Source organism: Elephantulus edwardii, unplaced genomic scaffold, assembly GCF_000299155.1.
Source record: "Elephantulus edwardii isolate Elephantulus edwardi_28Jun2011 unplaced genomic scaffold, EleEdw1.0 scaffold00042, whole genome shotgun sequence".
In the NCBI taxonomy this organism is placed as follows: Eukaryota; Metazoa; Chordata; class Mammalia; order Macroscelidea; family Macroscelididae; genus Elephantulus; species Elephantulus edwardii.
In genome coordinates, this window is record NW_006399792.1 from 20,256,273 (window position 1) to 20,276,572 (window position 20,300).

Sequence of the window (20,300 nt, forward strand, 5' to 3'; positions counted from 1 at the left end):
ACTTGGCGAGTAGTCTATATGTATTGGTCAACAGTTCTTGTTTGCCAGTTAAATAAAAGCTACGGTTAGTTTCTACAAGTCTTGGAAGAAAAAAAATCCAATCTGCCAGTTGCAGAAATTTCTGACCAGCAGCACATAGAGGTCACAGGGCAAATATATTGTTAGCTGTCAGACTGGCCATGGATGCCTATCTGATTTACTGCTGTGGTAACAGGACTATTCTTGGTCCAGACTGCAGCCTTCCTGTTCAACGATCCTCTCACAAAACCCCACCTCATCCTAAAAGAGGGAAAATGTCAAGGAAAAGGAGAGAGAAGAGACTGACTGGTCCCATAGAAAGCAAGTTTTTACTCCAATCTCTCATCATTATCAAGTTTAATCATAGTCTGTCACAATTATAAATCCACCTCCTTCTCTCCCTGAGCCAAACCACAACTTTGTCCTTAGACACAGAGGCAAAGGACTCAAAACCTTGAAAATATATACTTTCTGTTATAGAATTTGCATGTCCTGAACATTGTTGTTGTTGTTATAGTGTGCCACCGAGTCAGAAAGAGCCCACAGCTGACCCTCCAGTGGTGTTTAGAGGCCTGAGACCCCTTTAAAGTCATACTCAAGTAAGGTGGGTTGAACACAGGGAGGTAACACTTCCCAACAACAGCAGACATAAACAGGCAGAATAAAAAAGTAAATCCCACAGCCCAGGGGGGCCCTCGTTTGGAAGAACGCACACTTTTTTTGCCCCGGGACCTTGTTGTGTATGTTTGCCAGAAAACATTCTGAGAGGTCAGAGTGCAAACTCCTTCCTGGGAACAACAGTGAGCTACAGAGCCCCTCCAGCAGGTCGCCCCCAAAGGACCCTTTACTCACGCTTGGCATCCTGTAGCCGTTCCTTATAATGAAATCCTTAAAGGCAGCCATGCTATGACAATTCTGAAATAGCTCCTTCAAAAAGAGGTAAAAACCAGGTCAGTGGTCAGAAGTTTAGTTTCATAAGTCAAACCCAAGCCCATTACCATGAGTTGATTTCAACTCCCAGGGACCAGATAAGACAGAACAGAACTGCCCATGGGGTTTCCAAGGCTGGGCTCTTTACAGAAGCTGATTGGCCCACCCAGGAGCTGCTGGCTTCCAGTCACTGACCTTTTTGGTTATCAGCTGAGCACTTTAACCACTGTACCTGAAGGGTTCCTGGTATCATACCTGCCTTAATTTGTCTCTTTATCAAGTACCTCATTTCAAAACCACTTCCTTCTTCTTTGGGAATGTATTTAGAAATAAAGTTCACAAGTTGATAAACAGGCAAGTTTTCAATAGATATCCAGCTTTTCCTACCTTTTTCTATAGCCTCTTATTGAGGATAAATAATAAATTTAAGCTATTAAATTAGACAATTCTAGACTTAAGAAATCTGGGATCAAACCTTCTTGAGAATAGATAGATCCACAATTTATAGATTTTCTCTGCATGATCATTAAAAAAGGGCTTGCCCCATTTCCAAGATCTGAAAAATCATTCCTTAGGAGTCTACTTTCTGTTTATTTGGATTTGAATTTTAAAATACATGCTATGCATTTATTACACAACTACAGTGTTTTAAGACTTTTCACTTTCCAAATCAACCAAGAATAGTCAAACCTTCTAAATTTCCACTTAGATAATAATGACAGCAGAGCAATGCCACTCTTACCAACCCGTCCCTTACCAGCACACCTGCCTCGTGAACTGGAGTGCCATGACTGACTGGCACTAACTTCAATGCAATGTCGTTACGTGCCATTGAGTCATCTCCAACTCATAGAAATCCTATCAACAACAGATCTGAACCTTGTCCTATCCTGCAACATCCTCATGATCTCGGATATACTCAAGTCTGTTGTTACAGTCCCTGCTCCAATTCATCTGGTTGAGGGTCTTCCTCTTTTTCTCTGACCCTCCACCTTTCCCAGCATGACGTATTTTTCCAAGGATGACCCTCCCACCAACAATTTGACCAACAAACAGATTCATCCTGGAAAGGGCTAAACCCGGTGGCTCCTTGGAGGCAAAGATTCTGAGGCTCCATCTAACATACTTTGGACATGTTGTGAGGAGAGACTGGTCCTTGGAGAAGGACATCATGCTTGGGAGGGTGAAGGGACAGAGCAGGAGGGGAAGACCCTCTATGAGGTGGATTGATTCAGTGACTGGGGTAATCAAGATGTGAGTGTCAGAAACAGTGTGATTGGCACAGGACAGAGCAGAGTATAGGGCTGTTGTACATAGGGTCGCTATGAGTCACAAGGGACTCGATGGCACATAACAACAACAACAACATGTGAGATGAAGTTTGCAGCATAGTTGTACTTTCTTTTATTTTTTTTGTGGATGAAGAGAAAGGCAATACAATAAGAGTTTATTTAAACATTGTAGTAAATTAATTGACTCAATTACAATTAATGTTCTAAAACAAAATGGTCATGAACAATTGAATGCAATGATTTGCAAACTTTCACTCAAATTTTTTAACAAGTTAAAATTTTAAAAAAACCATCCTTTGGGACAAGTTCTACCCTGTCACAAGACTCAATGGCTTTTAACAACAGAGATAATGGGATAATTAATTCATTAATTTCTGGGGAGGAGTTTAGATTACTTTCTTTTTGTTGTTGTTGTCACAGGCATACAACCCAAATGCCCATCAAAAAACGAATGGATAGATAAGCTCTGGTATGTTCACACAATGGAATATTATGCAGCACTGAAAAACAAAGAACTCATGAAATATTATACAAAATGGGTGACCATGGAAGACATCATAATGAGTGAAATATCTCAGTCACAAAGGGACAAATACTGCATAATGCCACTGTTATAAAACAGAACTGACATGGGAGTTGTGGGGAAACAAAGAAAAGAGAGGATAAATAATGTGAACAGAATTGAAACAGACAAAGAGAGAAAAACTGTATAAAAGGAATATATGATTATGTTATTTGGCATGACAAGAGTCCAGAATAAGAGGTACATAGTAAAGTGGTCTGGGAATGGGGAGCACTGTTAAACAACAAAATAACTTTTTTTTAAAAAGTGAACTTGGAAAAAAAAGTTAACTGAGGGGAGCACGACAGGGAGGAAAATGTGCAACAATGAATGAATGGAAATCCAAGTTCTTTATAAACTTTCATTAAAATAAAAAAAAATATGGTTGTACTTTTTAAACAGCAGATTTGTTTGTCCTTTCAGCAGACCATGAGATGTTCAGTGCTCTTCATTTGTACTGTATTCAGTACTCTTTATGACAATTGCTCTGCTGTCATTATTATCTTATTAGTGGGAATCTATGAGTTTTGACTATTCTTGGTTGATTTGCTTTGGAAAGTGAAAACAGCACACCAACACCACAGTTCAAAGATACTGATTATTTTTCTGTTATCTTCAATCATTGTTCAATTTTCAGATGCATAGGAAGCAACTGAAAAGACTATGGGTTGGATCAGGTACACTTTAGTCTTTAAACTGGCATCCTTGTTCTTTAGCACAGGGGAGAGGTCCTTGACAGTGGATTTCCTTGATGAAACATGTCTTTTGCTGCTGTTTCCATGGGTGTTGATTGTAGATCCAGGTAAAATGTAAGTGCAATAGGCACCCCAATTTACAAGAAGCTTTTTTGCGTCTGAACCTTCTGATGAATGATCTTCTACTGTAATAATTATAGCAATGATTCTCCCAAAAGTTGAATACTACACTTCTTTTTCATTAGCTGAGTGTAATAATTTTGGAAATAAATGGATTTAGTTCTTAAAGTATTTTTTTGTAAATTTTTTAAATGTTTCACAATATATCTTTAAAAATACATTTACAATATAACATTTAAACATCTTAAAGCAAAATAGTGTTGTCCAGATGGTTTCACCAGGGAATTCTACCAAACATATGCTATTTATATTCTTGCAAAAGACAGAGAAACAAAAAATCACTCCCTAATTCATTCTATGATGTGAAATACCCTGATACCAGACCCAGAGCCAAAACAAGAAAAATTATAGGTCAATAACTTTTATAAGTATAGATGCAAAATTCTCAACAAAATACTAGTAAACAATGTGTTGCTTGCTGTGTTGATTGCCGTCAAGTCAAGCACAACATAGTAACCCTATGAACAAAAGGCCTGAAGCCTTTCTAGAACTATTGTCAGCTATCAAAGTTTATAGAATTTCCAGAGGCATGTAATTTAAGAAGTAGATGCCTCTCCTGCTTCCAAAGTAAACAACAGCATATTAAAATAGTCATATACCATGACAAAATGAAACTTATTCCAGAAATGCAAGGAAAATAATGAACACTTTGACAGTACAAAAAAAAATCCTTTTATAAAATCCAACACCTTTTCTTGGTGAAAAAAAATCTTACAAGAGATTGAAAAAGAAAGGAAATTCTTCTATAGAATTTGATGTGTATGTGAAAAGTCAGCAGCCAGTGCTATACTTCACAGAGAAAGACAGAGAGCTTTTCTCCTTGAAATTGGAACAAGACTAAGATCTTGACAAGGTTCAAGAACAAGACAAGATTCTCACCACTTGTTTTCAGTATTTATTAGAAGTCATAGCTAGAACATAAGAAAAAAATCAGAGGAGGAGAACAACCTAAATGGTATCCAGTTTGGAAAAGAAGAAGTAAAATCATCTTTATTTGTGGATGGCACGCTTTTATATTGAGGTTGGTAACAAGTTCATCTTGCTTGGCTCCATAATCAACACTCTAGGCAGTGGCACTCAGGAAATCAAAAGACAATTTGCACTGGGAAAATCTGGGGTCTAGAGACCTCTCCAGAGTGCTGAGAAGCAACCATGTCAGTCTAGAGATTAAGGTGTGCCCGATCTAGGCCATGGTCTTTGCAACTACTTGCTATTTATCAGAGAACTGCACAATAGCCAAGGATAACAGAAGAAGAGCCAATGTCTTTTGAGTTGTGGTGCTGGAGAAGAATATTGAACATACCATGAACCACCAAGATAACAAACAGATCTGTCTTAGAGAGAATGAAACCAACTTTCTCCTTGGAGGCTAGGATTTTAAAGCTCTGTCTCACATACTTCGGGCACGTGGCCAGGAGGGACTGATTCTTGGAGAAGGATACCATGCTCAGAAGAGTGGAGGGACAGCACAGGAGAGGAAGACCCCAGATGAGATGGATTGACACAGTAAATGGGGTCATTGCAGTAGGTGTGTCAGAGTCAATGAGACTGGTTCAGGATAGGACAGGTTTCAGAGTTGTACATAGAGTCACTACGGGTCACAGGCAACTTGATAGCACATAACAACAACAACAATGATCTCATACATAGAAAATCCCATTAAGGCTTCAGACCAGCTCTAGTAAAGGATTAAAAAAGTTGTAGGGTACACAGTCAACGTGGACCAGGAGGCAGTCGTCAAAAGAGAGCAAGGAAACACTGCATGGTTCAAAACAAAAACTTAGCTGGGCTCTATACACCAGCAATAAAAGATCAGAAAGAGAAATATAGGGAAACAATTCTACTAGCAATAGCATCTGAAAGAATGGAATACTTAGCTATAAATCTAATCAGAAATGTAAAGGACTTACACAAAAAAAACTTTGTAAGACACTGTTAACAGTGATTAAATAAGACTTAAATAAATTAAAAGATGTACCATGTTCATGGATTGGAATATTTGATATTGTTAAGATGTTAAGATATTCAATGTAATCTATAAATTCAACACAATCTTGGTCAAAATTCCAAGAGCATTCATTCAGAAATTCATTCAGGAAAAGCCAATTTTCAACTTTATATGGAATGACAAGAGGCTACAAATTGCTATAGGAATGCTGCAAGAGAAAAACAAAGTAGGAGGATTCACAGCGGCTGATTTTTAAATGCATTATGCCACTACAGTAATCAAAATATCCAAGGAGTGGTATAATAGTAAACACATAAACCCAAAGGGATAGAATTGAAAATCCAAGAATAACTGTATACACCTATGATCAAATGATTCTATTTTACAAATATGCTAACTCTACTCGATAGATAAAGAAAAGACTCTTCAATAAATATATTATAGTAAATAATAATATATAAAAAATAATAATAATAAATCTATTTCCAGTGGGGACCTGAAAAGAAGGATAATAGTATCCATAGATCAATAGTGATTAATTTTCTAAAACATAGTGTACATGAGTGATTGTATGAAACACAATGCGAATGAAGGAACATGAAGGAATGTGTGAAATGCAATCTATATGAGCAATACAATGTTTATTAATTTTTTAAAAAAATTTTGTAGGCAAAACAATATAAAGAGAAAGAACATAAATAATGTTGTTGTTGTAGTTGTTATGTGCCATCGAGTCATTTGCAACTCATCGCAACCCTATGTACAATAGCCCTAAACTCTGTCATATCCTGTGCCAATCTCACCATCTCGGACACACCAATCCCCATTACCCCAGTCACTGAATCAATCCATCACATCGAGGATACTATATTTTCACATACACAAAACTAAAATAGGATATATGCCTAACACCACACATTAAAAAAAAATTCAAAATGGAGAAAGGGCCTAAACATGCAAACTAAAACAATAAAATTCTTAAAAGAAAATGTAAGAGTCATGCTTGAGCCTAGATTTGACAGTGTCTTTTCCAATACAGAGAGAACTCTGGTGGCCGAGTGGGCAGGGGGTTGTGCTTTTAACCCAAAGGTGAATTTATCAGCAGCTCCACAGGAAAAAGATGGGCAATCTCCTCCCTTGTCCTTTAGAGTCTCTGAAAACCTGCTGAAAAGTCAGCTATGAAATGGTTCTGATTCAACCACAATGAGTATTATCCAAGATGATTTGAAAAACACAGAAGTAGAAAGACAAAGAGCACTCATAAAAATGTAAAACTTTTTTTCATTAAAAGAAACAACATACAGTCATAAAATGGGCAAAGGACTTGAATAGACATTTTACCAAAGAAAACATTCAAATAGCCATCGAACACATGATGCTTATTGTCATTAGCCATCAAAGAGATGCAAAACTAAATCATGAAGAGCTATTCTTTCACTTCCATTAGCATGACTATTATTTTTTAAAAGATATTAAGAAACACTGGCAAGGATGTGGGGAAACTGGGACAACAGCAGAGTTGTTCTTCAAAAACTATGAGTAAAAAGACCATGTGTTTAGCTGCCTTCAAGTTAACTATGACTCACAGCAACGCTACAGAAAAAAACCCCAGAAACCCTGCCCTAACCGGTACCATTCCCACAGTCTCATATCCAAGGGCATATTCAAGCCCTTGCTGGGGTCACTTTATCAATCCATCTCACAGGGGTTTCCTATCTTTTACAGACCCTCTACTTTTCCTGGCACGATTTCTCTTTTTTTTTTTTTAAATTTATTTCATTATTTTTTGTGTGTGTACCGTCAAATCAGATCTGACTGGTACAGGAGGAGATTGTTCCTCCTTCTCCAGCAGAGCATCTGGTGGATTCGAACTGTGCATCTCTGAGATTGCAGTTGCAGCTTCTTGCCACTAGGCCACCAGAGCTCGCCACGATTTCTCTTTTCACTGGTCTTTGAAGATCTACAAATATGCGATCAAGTTGACAACAACAACTCAAAAGAGTGAATAGAAATGTTGTGAGGTGGTAGGGAGCTCTGGTGGCCTAGTGGCAAGACACTGCACTGCAATCCCAAACACACGTGGTTTGAGGCCACAAACAGCTCCACCGGAGAAGGACAGGTAATCCCACTGGAGGGTCAGCTATGGGTTGGTTCCAACTTGAAGATACACAACAAACAACAAAGTTTTAGTTAATGGGTTCATTACATGCTAATAGGGAGCTGTGGTGACGTAATGGTAAGAAGCTACGCTGCAAACCCAAAGGCAAGCAGTTCAAATCCACCAGCTACTCCAAGGGAGAAAGAAGGACAATCTTATTCTGTGCCATAAACTACCTGAAAACCCACTGAAGGGTCTGCTGTGGGTTGGTTCTGACTCTACTGTACACAACAACGACAACATATGTTAATCGCTATCTTATGACCAGATACTTTCAAATATCTCTGAGAAAGAAAAACAATTCATGAAGGGGGAAGGAGAGTGAACAGGTACAAAGAAGGATGTGTGTCACTGAATAGTATATGTCAAGTTGTTGAATGGGTATATTTTGCTACATGTATTTTACAAAACTACACAAAGGCATTTGACTGTCTGGATCATAACAAGCTGTGGCTGTCTCTGAGGAGAATGGGAATCCCAGAACACTTGATTGTGCTTAAGCAAAGCCTACAGTTGGACCAGGAGGCAGTCATCAAAACAAAATCAGGAAGGGTGCACACCAGGGATGTGTCCTATCTCCATACCTTTTTAAGCTATATGTGGAAAAGATCGTCTGGGAGGCTGGGCTCTATGAGGACAAATGTGACATCAGGATTGGAGGAAGACTCAATAACAACCTGTCTTATGCAGATGATACAAACTCTGCTTGCTGAAACTGAGGAGGACCTGAAGCACTTGCTACAGAAGGTCAAGGACCTTAAACATGAAGCACTTGCTACAGAAGGTCAAGGCCTTAAACATAGACTGAAGCTCAATATCAAGAAAACAAAGATTCTCACCATCGGACCATTGACAGTATCGTGATAGATGGTAGAGATTGAGTTTGTTAACAGCTTTAGTTTACTTGGTGCCACAATCAACACTCTTGGAACCAGCAACCAAGAAATCAAAAAACAAAGTGCATTGTAAAAGTCTACCATCAGATACATCTCTAGAATACTGAAGAGCAATGATGTCATTCTGAAGACTAAGATGTACCTGATATAGGCCATGGTCTTTGCAATCGCTTGTTATGCATCAGAGAGTTGGACAATGACTAGGGAGGACAGAAGGAGAATTGATGCTTCTGAGCTATGGTGCTGGAGAAGAGTATTGAATATACCATGGACTGCTAGCAGAACAGGTTCACCTTAGAGAGAGTGAAACCAGTCTGCTCCTTGGAGGCAAGGATTCTCAAGCTCCGTCTGACATACTTTGGTCATGCTGCAAGGAGGAACCAGTCCTTGGAGAGGGGCATCATGCTTGGGAGGGTGGAGGGATAGTGCAGGAGAGGAAGACTCCCGATGAAATGGATTGACTCACTGTCCAGGGGAGAGCAAGTGTGTCAGTGATAATAAGGTTGGCATAGGATAAAGCAGGGTCCAGAGCTCTTGTTCACAGGGTTGCGATGAGTCGCAGGTGACTTAACGGCACACAACAACAACATTTCCCAGAAAAAGAAAATATAATAAATCATAAAAATATTAAATTAAATTGAACTGTAAAAGAAGGGTTTTAATTCAGATACTGATATCATACTGAATAAAATTTATATCAACGTAACTCTTTCAATTGAAAAATAGTTTGTAAATTTTTTCTGTTTTAGTAATTAATTTCTTGGGAATACTTTGCTACTTTTGTTAAAAGTATGACTTGAATAGTTTTATGACACGCATTAAATCCACAGAAATTTAGGCAGCTCCAAAAAACATTCATCAAGAAACTCTGGTACCTGTTTTTATTGCAATCTGATGCTTATATAAATGTGATATGCCCGTAATTTTTATAACACCTACACATGAAAAATTTCCTAGCCATGACTGGAAAGGTATAAACCACTACCCTTCCTGTCTTAAGTTTACATTCTAATAGGTGCAACTGAAGAGTGATTACAGAATAAACGGTAACTCAATGTTGTCTAGGCATTTGATTATTAACAGTGTTTTTATATTTGTTCTCTCGTCAATGTGCATACTCAATAAATATCTTTATCAGAGTCCTTTGTTAGGATTGCATCATTATTTCCAAATTTCTCGGACTCTGATGAGTATTGTCTTTCCATTAGATAGCTGCACAGAAGACATAAGGAAGCACAGAGTTTAGGTGCGGTAAAATGAAAGCACATTCATTCTTTGCTTTGCAATATCAGTGCTTAACCTTTGTCTGTTTACTCTCAGGCAGATTCTGCAATTCTGAGAACTGAATTTCACAAAAGAAGCTTCCTAGTTACTGTTCTGAATTGTCTGACATTCATTCCCTGCTTTTAGAAAACAACTTCACATTTAGTTATCCAAAGAGAACTCCATTCTTGATATTAACGTTGTCCTGCTGGGTCACACTGCCATTTATGCCAGGCCAGGTGTTCTAACAACAGTACATGTAGCTGTCCCATCTTTAGAGACACTGTGTCTACCATTGTTGTTGTTCTATGCATTGTTGGGTCAGAACCTCCAGCGGATTTTCAGAGGCAGTAAATCACATAGAAGAGGAAAGCCCATTGTTTTCCCCCACAGAGCAACTAGTGGATTCAAACTGTATGTGTTTTGGTTGGTAGTACGACTACTTACGAGTAAACCAACAGAACTCCCTGTGTCTGCCATATAAACAGACAATTGGAAATCTTGTTTATTACATATTCCCCATATAATGATCTACACGTTCGAACAGAGGAGCTATGGTAGCCTACTAGTAAGAAGTTGTGTTGCAACTCCAAAGGCAAGTGGTTCAAATCCACCAGCTGCTCTGTGGGAGAAGGATAGGCGATTTCCGCCAAAGTGATTTACTGTCTCTGAAAAACCACTGAAGGGTCAGCTATGAGTGGGTTCAGACTTGATGACACACAAAAACAATACCACAGTCAAATGTTTTTGCATATTCAATAACAAGCAAGTAAAAAAAAAATTCTAGTATTCTTTGCTTTCAGCCAAGATCCATCTATTTTCAGCAATAATATCCTTCATTCCACAGCCTCATCTAAATCCAACTTGAATTTCTGTAAAACCCCTGTTGATATACTGTCCCAGTAATTTTTAATAATCTTCAGCAAGACTTTACTTGCATGTTATAATAATGATATTATTTAATAATTTTAACACTCTGTTGAATCACTTTTTTTTTTAATGGGGACAAAATAAGGATCTCTCCAAATATTGGCCAAATATGTCTTCCAAATTTCTTGGCATAGGCTGGTGAGGACATCTATGGCTGCATCTGTTGGTGAAACACTTCAACTGGTATTCCATTAATTCTTGGGGGATTAATTTTTTCCCAATGCTTTTAATGCTGATTAAACTTTTTCCTTCTTTACCACTGGTGCTTGATCCTGTGCTATTTCCTGAAATGGTACAGTATCAACCAATTCGTTTTGGTATAGTGATTCTATGTATTCCTTCCATCATCTTCTGACGCTTCCTTTATCATTCAAAATTTTGCCCATATAACAGAATTGAGAACCCAGAAATAGATCTATCTACAGTTAACTGATATTCAACAAGGATATAAAACCTATCAAATGGGGAAAGGACAAACTCGTCAATAAATGATGTTAGCAAAACTAGACTGCTACCTTCAGAAAGCTGAAACAGGATCCACGTCTCACACCACACACAAAAATCAACTCAAGGTGGTTCAGAGACCTGAGAATAAAGCCCCAAATCATAAAGTACATAAGAGACAAACTGAGACTATATGGTATAAAGAGACTGCCAAACACAGCCAGAAAGGCACAATCTGGAGAGGATAAAATTGATGAATGAACCTTCTAAATATTACATTTCTGTGCTCATCAAAAATTTTTCCCACCAGGGTGAAAAGAAAACCTACTGACTAGGAACAAACATTTGGCAATACCATCTCAGACAAGCATCTCATAAAGAAAGTTTGAAGAATTCTCTTGGGCCTCCAGAAGAAAAGGACTGACAATCCAATTACAAAATGAGCAAGAGACATGGAAAGACTTTTTGCAGAGGAGGGTCAACAGACACATGAAGAAATGCTCAGTTACTAGAAACAGGAGAGATGCAAAGCAAAACCACAATGAGATACCATCTAACCCCTGCAGCAGTGACAAAGTTTAACAGGACAACAAGTAATAAATGTTGAAGAGGACGGGCGAGATAGGAACTAATACATTGTTGGTGGAATTGTAAAATGGTAAAGCCACTATGGAAAGCAGTTTGGTATTTTCTCAAAAAGCTTGAACCTAAAAATTCCATATGACCCAGCTATTCCACTGCTTAGAATATACCCGGAGAAAATGAGAACTGAGGCACAAATGGAGACTTGTACACCAATGTTCATAGCAGTGTAACTCATCATCACAAGAACATGGAAACAGCCCAACCACAATGGAAAGGCTTGAGAAATTATGGTATATCCACACAATGTAATACTATGCAGCACACAGGAGAAATGATTTTGTAAACTGCTTCCTAACTTAGGAGGAACTGGAGAGCATTATGCTAAGTGAACTAACTCAGTCTCATAAATACAAATACTGTATAAGACTATTATTGTAGAATGAGTACGGGGATCCAAGGTGGGGAGGGGAAAGCAGAAGGGAGAGGATGGGCATGGGGGGAGGATTAATCACAGGGCCACACAACTTGATGGGTGGAGCGGGAGGGTAAAGGAAAGGGGAAAGATCTGAAGTGGAAAAGAATATATACGAAGTTTGTAAGTACTCCAGTAATTAAAGATAAAAACCAAAACAAAAATACCGTTGCCCATAGAACTCTTCAGTTTTGCCACTCGAGGTTTAAATTTGTTCTTAAGTCCTTTTAGCTTGAGAAATGTCAAGCTTGTTCTTCCCTTTCTGGTTTTCTAGCTCCCACTTTTTGCACATTTCATTAGAATACTTTGCTTTGTTTCTCAAGTTGCCCACTGAAGTCTTCTGCTGATCTCTCTCACTGCACGAGTTTTCCTCTTGTTTTGGCATGTTTCTGTCTCGTTCGGCATTCATTTTGATCTTTTCTTTCTTCCCTGTGTTTGTAATGAGCTTTTGCTTTCTTCAGAGAAGATGTTCTTGATGTCATCCCATGAATCATCTGTCTTAGAGAAACTGAAACCAGGTTGATCCTTGGAGGCAAGGATAATGAAACTTAATCTCACATTCTTCGGGGATGTTGTCAGGTGGGGCCAGTCCTTGGAAAAAAACATCTTGCTGGGAAAGGTGGAGGGTCAGAGAAAGAAAGAAAGACCCCTAACAAGATGGATTGACATGGGTGATTGTAACAATTGGCTAGAGCATAGCAGAGATGGTGATGACTCAGGAGAGGACAAGGATGTGATCTGTAGTTCAAAGGTCACTATGAGTCACAGCCAACTTGAAGGCACATAACAACAACTTCATGATTTGGTTTTTTCCATTGCTGAATACAAAGTTTAATTTCAAGACTCTGGGGAGCCTCTGTACCACTCCAGAGAGTCCTGGGGTGGTGCACAGTCTGCCTATGCTTGATGATTATGTTATTACTTATAAAGATTGATGGTTCAAACCCATCCAGTGTGGTGCAAAAGAAAGCAATCTGCCTTTTTCAAATTACCCAGTGGAGCACAGATCTACACTAGCACAGGAGAAATCCACTCAGTTGGCAATGGGTTTGGTCATATTCCAGAGCTCTCTGGCTACTAATAGTCCCTACTCAGTGGTTGTGGTTCCAAGTAATTGACCTAATTCTCCAGCTCATCCCTTCAATATGAGGGCAAGGAGTTGCACTGGGATAATCTCAGTCAGATGAACCCATTTTAGCACATAAACATACCGTTTCCTCCTTCTCCTTTCTCAGCTTCTCTTCTTGAACTTTACGTGTGATCTCGGGGTCAACCAGGGGTTCATCTGCTCTTTGCCTTTTCCACAACTTGGTGTCCAGATACCACGCTCCATATCTCATCTTTACCCACGGTTGTTTCTGAGGTTGCTAGAGGAAATAACAATTCACAATGTCATTAGTTCTTTTCATGCCTGTAAACCTAAAATTCAGCTCATGAAAGTAATATCATTATTTTCAATCTATGGTTGAAAAAGTTTTTTTATGAAGTTTAACTAACATTAGTTCTGATTTGCAAAGGTAATATGAGAAGTTTAAGAAAATAATGAGCAGTTAAGAGTTAGGCCTTTGGATTTAAACAAAACATAGGCCAAAAGCAGATTTCACTTAGTAGCCATGATTCTATGAAAAAAAACAAACAAAACTAGCTGTATAATTCTCCATCATTAAAATAAGAATAATTATCTATCCCACAGCATTATTGGTAAGATTAAAGGTGAACATGCATATATGCAAACCTCTACAACTAATACAAAAATCACATATTCACCCAAGGGTATTAATATCAACCAATGTTGTTGTTGTTTTTATGTGCCATCGAGTGGCTTGCGACTCATAGTGACCCTATGTACTCTAAACCCTGCTCTGTCCTGGGCCAATCTCACTGTCTCCGACACACTCATCCTGATTGCCCCAGTCACTGAATCAATCCATCTCCCAGAGGGCCTTCCCCTCCTGCGCCGTCCCTCCACCCTCCCAAGCATGATGTCTTTCTCCAAGGACCGGTCTCTCCTTACACCATGACCAAAGTATGTCAGACGAAGTCTCAGAATCCTTGCCTCCAAGGAGCAGCCCGGTTTAACCCTCTCCAGGCTGAATCTGTTTGTTTTCTTAGCAGTCCATGGTACCCTCAGCACTCTTCTCCAACACCAAAGCTCAAAAGCATCAATTCTCCTTCTATCCTCCCTGGTCATTGTTCAGCTCTCTGATGCATAACAAAGATTGCAAAGATCATGGCCTGTACCAGACACACCTTAGTCTCCAGAGACACACCATTGCTCTTAAGTACTTTAGAGAGGTCCCTAACAGCAGACTTTCCCATCACAATATGTCTTTTAATTTCCTGGCTGCTGGTGCCAAGAGTGTTGATTGTGGAGTCAAGCAGACTAAAGCTGTGAACAATCTCAATCTCTTCACCATCCATCCTGATGCTGCCAATTGATCCAGTGGTGAGAATCTTTGTCTTCTTGACATTGAGCCTCAATCCATATTGAAGGCTGCAGTCCTTGACTCTCTGCAGCAAGTTCTTCAGGTCCTCCTCAGTTTCAGCAAGCAGGGTTGTGTCATCTGCATAATGCAGATTGTTGATAGATCTTCCACCAATCCTGATGTCGCATTTCTCCTCATAGAACCCAGCCTCCTGGATGATCTGTTCTGCATACAGGTTGAAAAGGTATGGAGACAGGACACATCCTTGGTGTATGCCCTTCCCAATTTTGAACCATGCAGTGTTTCCTTGCTCTGTTCTGACAACTGCATCTTGGTCCAAGTATAAGTTTCACATTAGCATGATCAAGTGTTCTGGGATTCCCATTCTTCTCAGAGTCAGCCACAGTTTGTTATGGTCCACACAGTCAAATGCCTTTGCATAATCAATGAAGCACAGATATACATTCCTCTGGTACTTCCTGCTTTCAGCCAATATCTATCTAACATTAGCTATAATATCCCTAGTACCACGACCCTTTCTAAACCCAGCCTGGACTTCTGGCAATTCTCTGCTGATGTGCTGATCCAGGCGTTTTGGGATAATCTTCAGCAGAATCTTGCTTGCATGTGAAATCAATGATATTGTTCTATAGTTTCCACACTCTGTTGGGTCACCCTTCTTTGGAATAGGAACAAATATAGATCTCTTCCAGTCAGTTGGCCAAGTGGTTGTTCTCCAGATTTCTTGGCACAACTTGGTGAGCATGTCCAGGGCAGCATCTGTCAGCTGAAATATGTCAATTGGCATACCATCTATTCCTGGGGCCTAATTTTTTGCTATTTCCTTCAAAGCAGCCTGAACTCCTTCCTTCATCACCATAGGCTCTTGCTCATATGTTGTTTAATTAAATTCTTCTGTGTCTGCCAATTCCTTTCGATACAATGATTCCGTATATTCTTTCCATCTTCTTTTGATACCTCCTGGATCATTTAATATTCTTCCTAAAGCATCCTTGATTATAGCAACTCGAGGTTTGAATTTATTCTTCAGTTCCTTGAGCTTAAGAAATGCTGAGCAAGTTCGACCCTTTTGGTTTTCTGACTCCAACTCCTTACACATTTCATTGTAATATTTTACTTTGTCATCCCGCGCTGCCTTTTGAAATCTTCTGTTCAGCTCTTTAGTATCTTGAATTCTTCCTTGTGCTTTGGCTTCTCTGTGCTCCAGTGCAATCTTCAGAGTTTCTTCTGACATCAATTTTGGTCTTTTCTTCATCTTCTATCTTTGTAAAGAACGTTTGCACTTTTCCTGGATGATACCTTTGACATCCTCCCACAACTCATCTGGTCTTGGCTCATTAGTGTTCAAAGCCTCAAACCTGTTTTTGAGATGGTTCTGAAATTCAGGTGGGATAGACTCAAAGTTGTATTTTGGTTTCCACGGATTTGGTTTTATTTTCCTCAGCTTCAGCTGTAATCAATCCAAATAGGAAATTAGTAGACTCACTATGAGCACAACACTGTGTTCAGCCTCATCCATGGTTTTGACTAAAATGCTATTCCACAGCTCTCAAAAAAACTCACTTATGTTGGGGTAGAACCAACTCATAGCGGACCCTCCAACTGGTTTTCAGAGGCTATAATTTTCATGTGTTGTTGATTGCCATCGAGTCGAACATGATTCATAGTGACCCTATGAACAAAAGACCTGAAGCCTTTCGATAACGATCATCATTTCTCAAAGTTCCTAGAGTCTCCAGAGGCATGTTGTTTAGGATGCCACTCCTGTTTCCAAGTAAATTGCGTAAGAAGAGGAGGAGGAGACTACTCATCTTTCTCCCATAGGCAGCTGATGGATTTGAATCATCTGCCTTTTGGTTGGAAGAGCCACTGCTTACAGACTAGGTTACTAGACTATTTGAATACCAATTGCTTTAATGGACGAGAGAAAAACTAGAAAATACTCCTTTTTATCCCCTCCCATTCTTCTACAGGACAACAAAGATGTAAAGCAATCTCTTGCTGGTTCATAGTGGTGCAATATCCACCCATTGTCTCATTAAAAAGGGGGGCGTCTAACTTTTGGGTAAGGGAAGGAAACATGAAAGTAAAAAGACTCTGCCCATTTCTCCTCTTAACCAAACTTGAACTACGTAATAATATGTGTGGATACACTTGTCTAAAACAGAGACAGGTAACCAGGACAGCCACCCCCTCCCAGACCTGGAGTGAGTGCTGAGATGCCGCCACTCCATGCATACTGACCATCCACACTGTTTTGGCCTTGGCGCCTTTGCCTTCATTTTCTGTCACATGCTCTTCCCTGACATCCACTCTCTTCTTTCATTCACCTTTTCAGCGGTATCTTTGCACAATTTAAAACCCTGTAACCCCATAAAATTATGTCTTCCTTTCATAGCTCAATTTTTCTTGGTAGCATTTATCACTATTTGATACACTATGTAGTTTTCTATGTCTTCTCATATTATAAAATGCAACCATCAGGAGGTAAAGACTTTTGTTTGTTTCGTTCCTCACTATGTTGATGTTGTTGTTAAGTGCCAACAATTTGCTTGTGACTCCTAGGGACCCTAAGTACAACAACTCTGAACCCTGCTCTATCTTGAGCCAACCTCATCGTCTCTGATACATCTACCTGCGTTACTTCAGTCACTGAGTCAATCCATCTCAAAGAGCGTCTTCCATTCTTGTGCTGTCCCTCCACCCTTCCAAGCATGATGTCCCTCTCTCCAAGGACTGGTCCCTCCTTACAACATGCTCAAAGTATGTCAGATGAAATGTCAAAATCCTTGCCTCCAAGGAACAACCTGGTTTCACTTTCCCAGGACAAACCTGTTTGTTCTTCTAACAGCCCATGGTATATATTCAATACTCTTCTCCAGCACCACAGCTCAAAAACATCAATTCTCCTTCTATCAAACTTAGTCATTGTCCAGCTCTCTGATGTAAATCATGCAATTGCGAAGATCATGGCCTGGATCAGGTGTACATAGTCTCTGACTGACATCATTACTCCTCAGTACTGTGGAGAGGTCCCTAACAGCAGACTTTTCCAATGCAGCTCATCTTTTATTTCCTGACTGCTGGTACCAAGAGTGTTGATTGTGGAACAAGGAAGCTGACATGTTAATGGTCTCAATCTCTTCACTATCTATCATGTATGTATATATCCATCTGGTATCTAGGACCATAATAAGTGTTCAATAAATGTTTGTTGAGTTGAATCTGAGTTCTTAATCTTATGTCCCTGAGTGGCACAAATAGTTTGTGCCTGTCCACTAACTGAGAAGTCACTTGTTCAAACCTACCCAGTGGCAGGAACTGGAAGAAATGCTTGGTTGTTTGATTTGTATATATTACAGAGAAGGAAACCCTATTGGTCTCAGGTCTGCTCTGCAATACATGGGGTTGCCTTGAGTAAGAATTAACTTAATGGAAACAAGTTATGTTTTGTTTTTCTTGGCACTATTGAAATTTTGTCCTTCACAATTCTTGATGGTGAAGGACAATTCTTTGTTGTGAGGACCTGTCATGTGCAACTGTAGGATGTTTAGCAGCTTTCCTACTCTTTACTCATCGATCAAGAAATAAAAGATGTTAAATATTGTAGAGCATGTGGTGAGATAGGAACTCTCATACACTGTTGGTGGGATTGTAAAATGGTACAACCACTATTGAAGGCAGTTTGGCGCTTCCTCAGAAAGCTGAACATAGAAATTCCGTATAACCCAGCTATTCCGCTGCTTGGAATATACTCCAAGAAAATGAGAACTGAGGCACAAATGGAGACCTGTACACCAATGTTCCTAGTAGAGTTATTCATCATCACAAGAACATTGAAATACCTGCTATCCAACCACAATTGAAAGGAATGAGAAATTATGGTACATTCACACAATGGAATACACGTAGCACACATGAGCAATGATTTTGTAAATGACTACCTAACTTGGGAGGGACTGGAGAGCAATATGCTAAGGGAACTAACTCAGTCCCACAAGGATAAATATTGTATAAGATTATTATTGTAGAAATAGATAACTAGTAAGACATGTATACAGATCTAAGGGGGAGAAGGTGGAAGCAGAGAGGTGAGGATGGGTGGGGGGGTGGAGGGATGGCTCACACAATCTGATCGGTTGAAGGAGGGGTGGGTTAATGAGATGGGAAAGATACAGTGCGAATAATAATGTATACAAACTTTGTAAGTAAACCAGTATAAAAGAAAATCTTTTCTATTAAAAAAAGAAATCAAAGATGTATTGCATTGGGGAAATGTGCTGCTAAGGACCTCTTTAAGTGCTAAAGAGCAAGGATGTCAGTTTAGAATAAGGGGCACCTGGCCCAAGACATGGTATTATCCATTGCTTCATATGGCTATGAAAGTTAATACAATGAATAAAGAAGACCAAAGAAGAATTGTTGCTTTTGAATTGTGGTGCTGGAGAAGAGTACTGAAAATCCCGTGGGCTGCCAAAAGAACAAACAAATCTATCTTGGTTGAAATGCAGCCTTGGTGCTCTTTAGAAGCAAAGTGGTGAAGCTTCATCTAACATACTTTGAGCCTGCTGTCAGGAGGGGCCAGTCCTTAAAAAAGACACCATGCTGAGAAAAGTAGAGGATAGGCAGAAGAAAGATCCCCCAACAACAAAATGGATTGACATTGTGACTGTAAAATGGGGTAGAACATGTTGGAAATTGTGAGATGGCACAACATAGGCAAAGGTTTGATAGGTGAGGATTCACAGGATTGCTATAAGCCATAGACAATGGCACCTAACAACAGCTCACCAGATGCCAGTAACATTGCTCGTGCCCTAGTTGTGACAACAAAACAAATTTACACATTGACAAATTTACCCTGGAGGGCAAAACCAGCCCTAAGAATAACGGAATTAAAGGAAGAAGAGAAAGAAAGGAAGAGGGGGGTGGGCAGGGAGGAGAGTAGATAGGTATGGTGTACAAGGTGATCCACACAAGGACGGTATGGAAGAAATGAGTTCTGGAACAAGTTACACTGTTGTGTCACCTGCGATCTTTAAAACAATATCTTCTGTGAAACTTTCACTGCTCACTCTCACCCCTGTTGCCCATATTTGGTGCAGTAGATTACATTTCTTTATGTCCTGTACACTCTGACTTCATTTCATTATGTTGTTGTTGTTGTTGTTATGTGCCGTCGAGTCCTTTGTGAGTCATAGCGACCCTATGCACAACAGCCCTAAACCCTGCTCTATCCTGCGCCAACCGCACTGCCCCTGACACACCCATCCCGATTACCCCAGTCACCAAAGCAATCCATCTCATAGAGGGTCTTCCCCTCCTGCACCGTCCCTCCACCCTCCCAAGCATGATGTCCCTCTCCAAGGACCCGTCCCCTCCTGGCAACATGTCCAAAATATGTCAGACAAAGCCCCAGAATCCTTGCCTTCAAGGAGTAGCTTGGTTTAATCCTCTCCAAGATGAATCTGTTTGTTTTC

General features: G+C 39.6%; 1 protein-coding gene across 1 annotated transcript in view; it reads right to left on the reverse strand.

The window, feature by feature from the left end:
- Positions 1-216: 216 nt before the first annotated feature.
- The window catches only part of FAM47E (family with sequence similarity 47, member E), a 44,447-nt gene continuing 24,363 nt past the window's right edge, over positions 217-20,300 (reverse strand). Inside the window, exons 6-7 of the mRNA XM_006885342.1 lie at positions 13,585-13,740; positions 217-279 (exon numbers count right to left, since the gene is read on the reverse strand). Coding sequence (XP_006885404.1) covers positions 217-279; positions 13,585-13,740 — 219 coding nt within the window. The remainder of the gene's footprint in view (positions 280-13,584; positions 13,741-20,300) is intronic.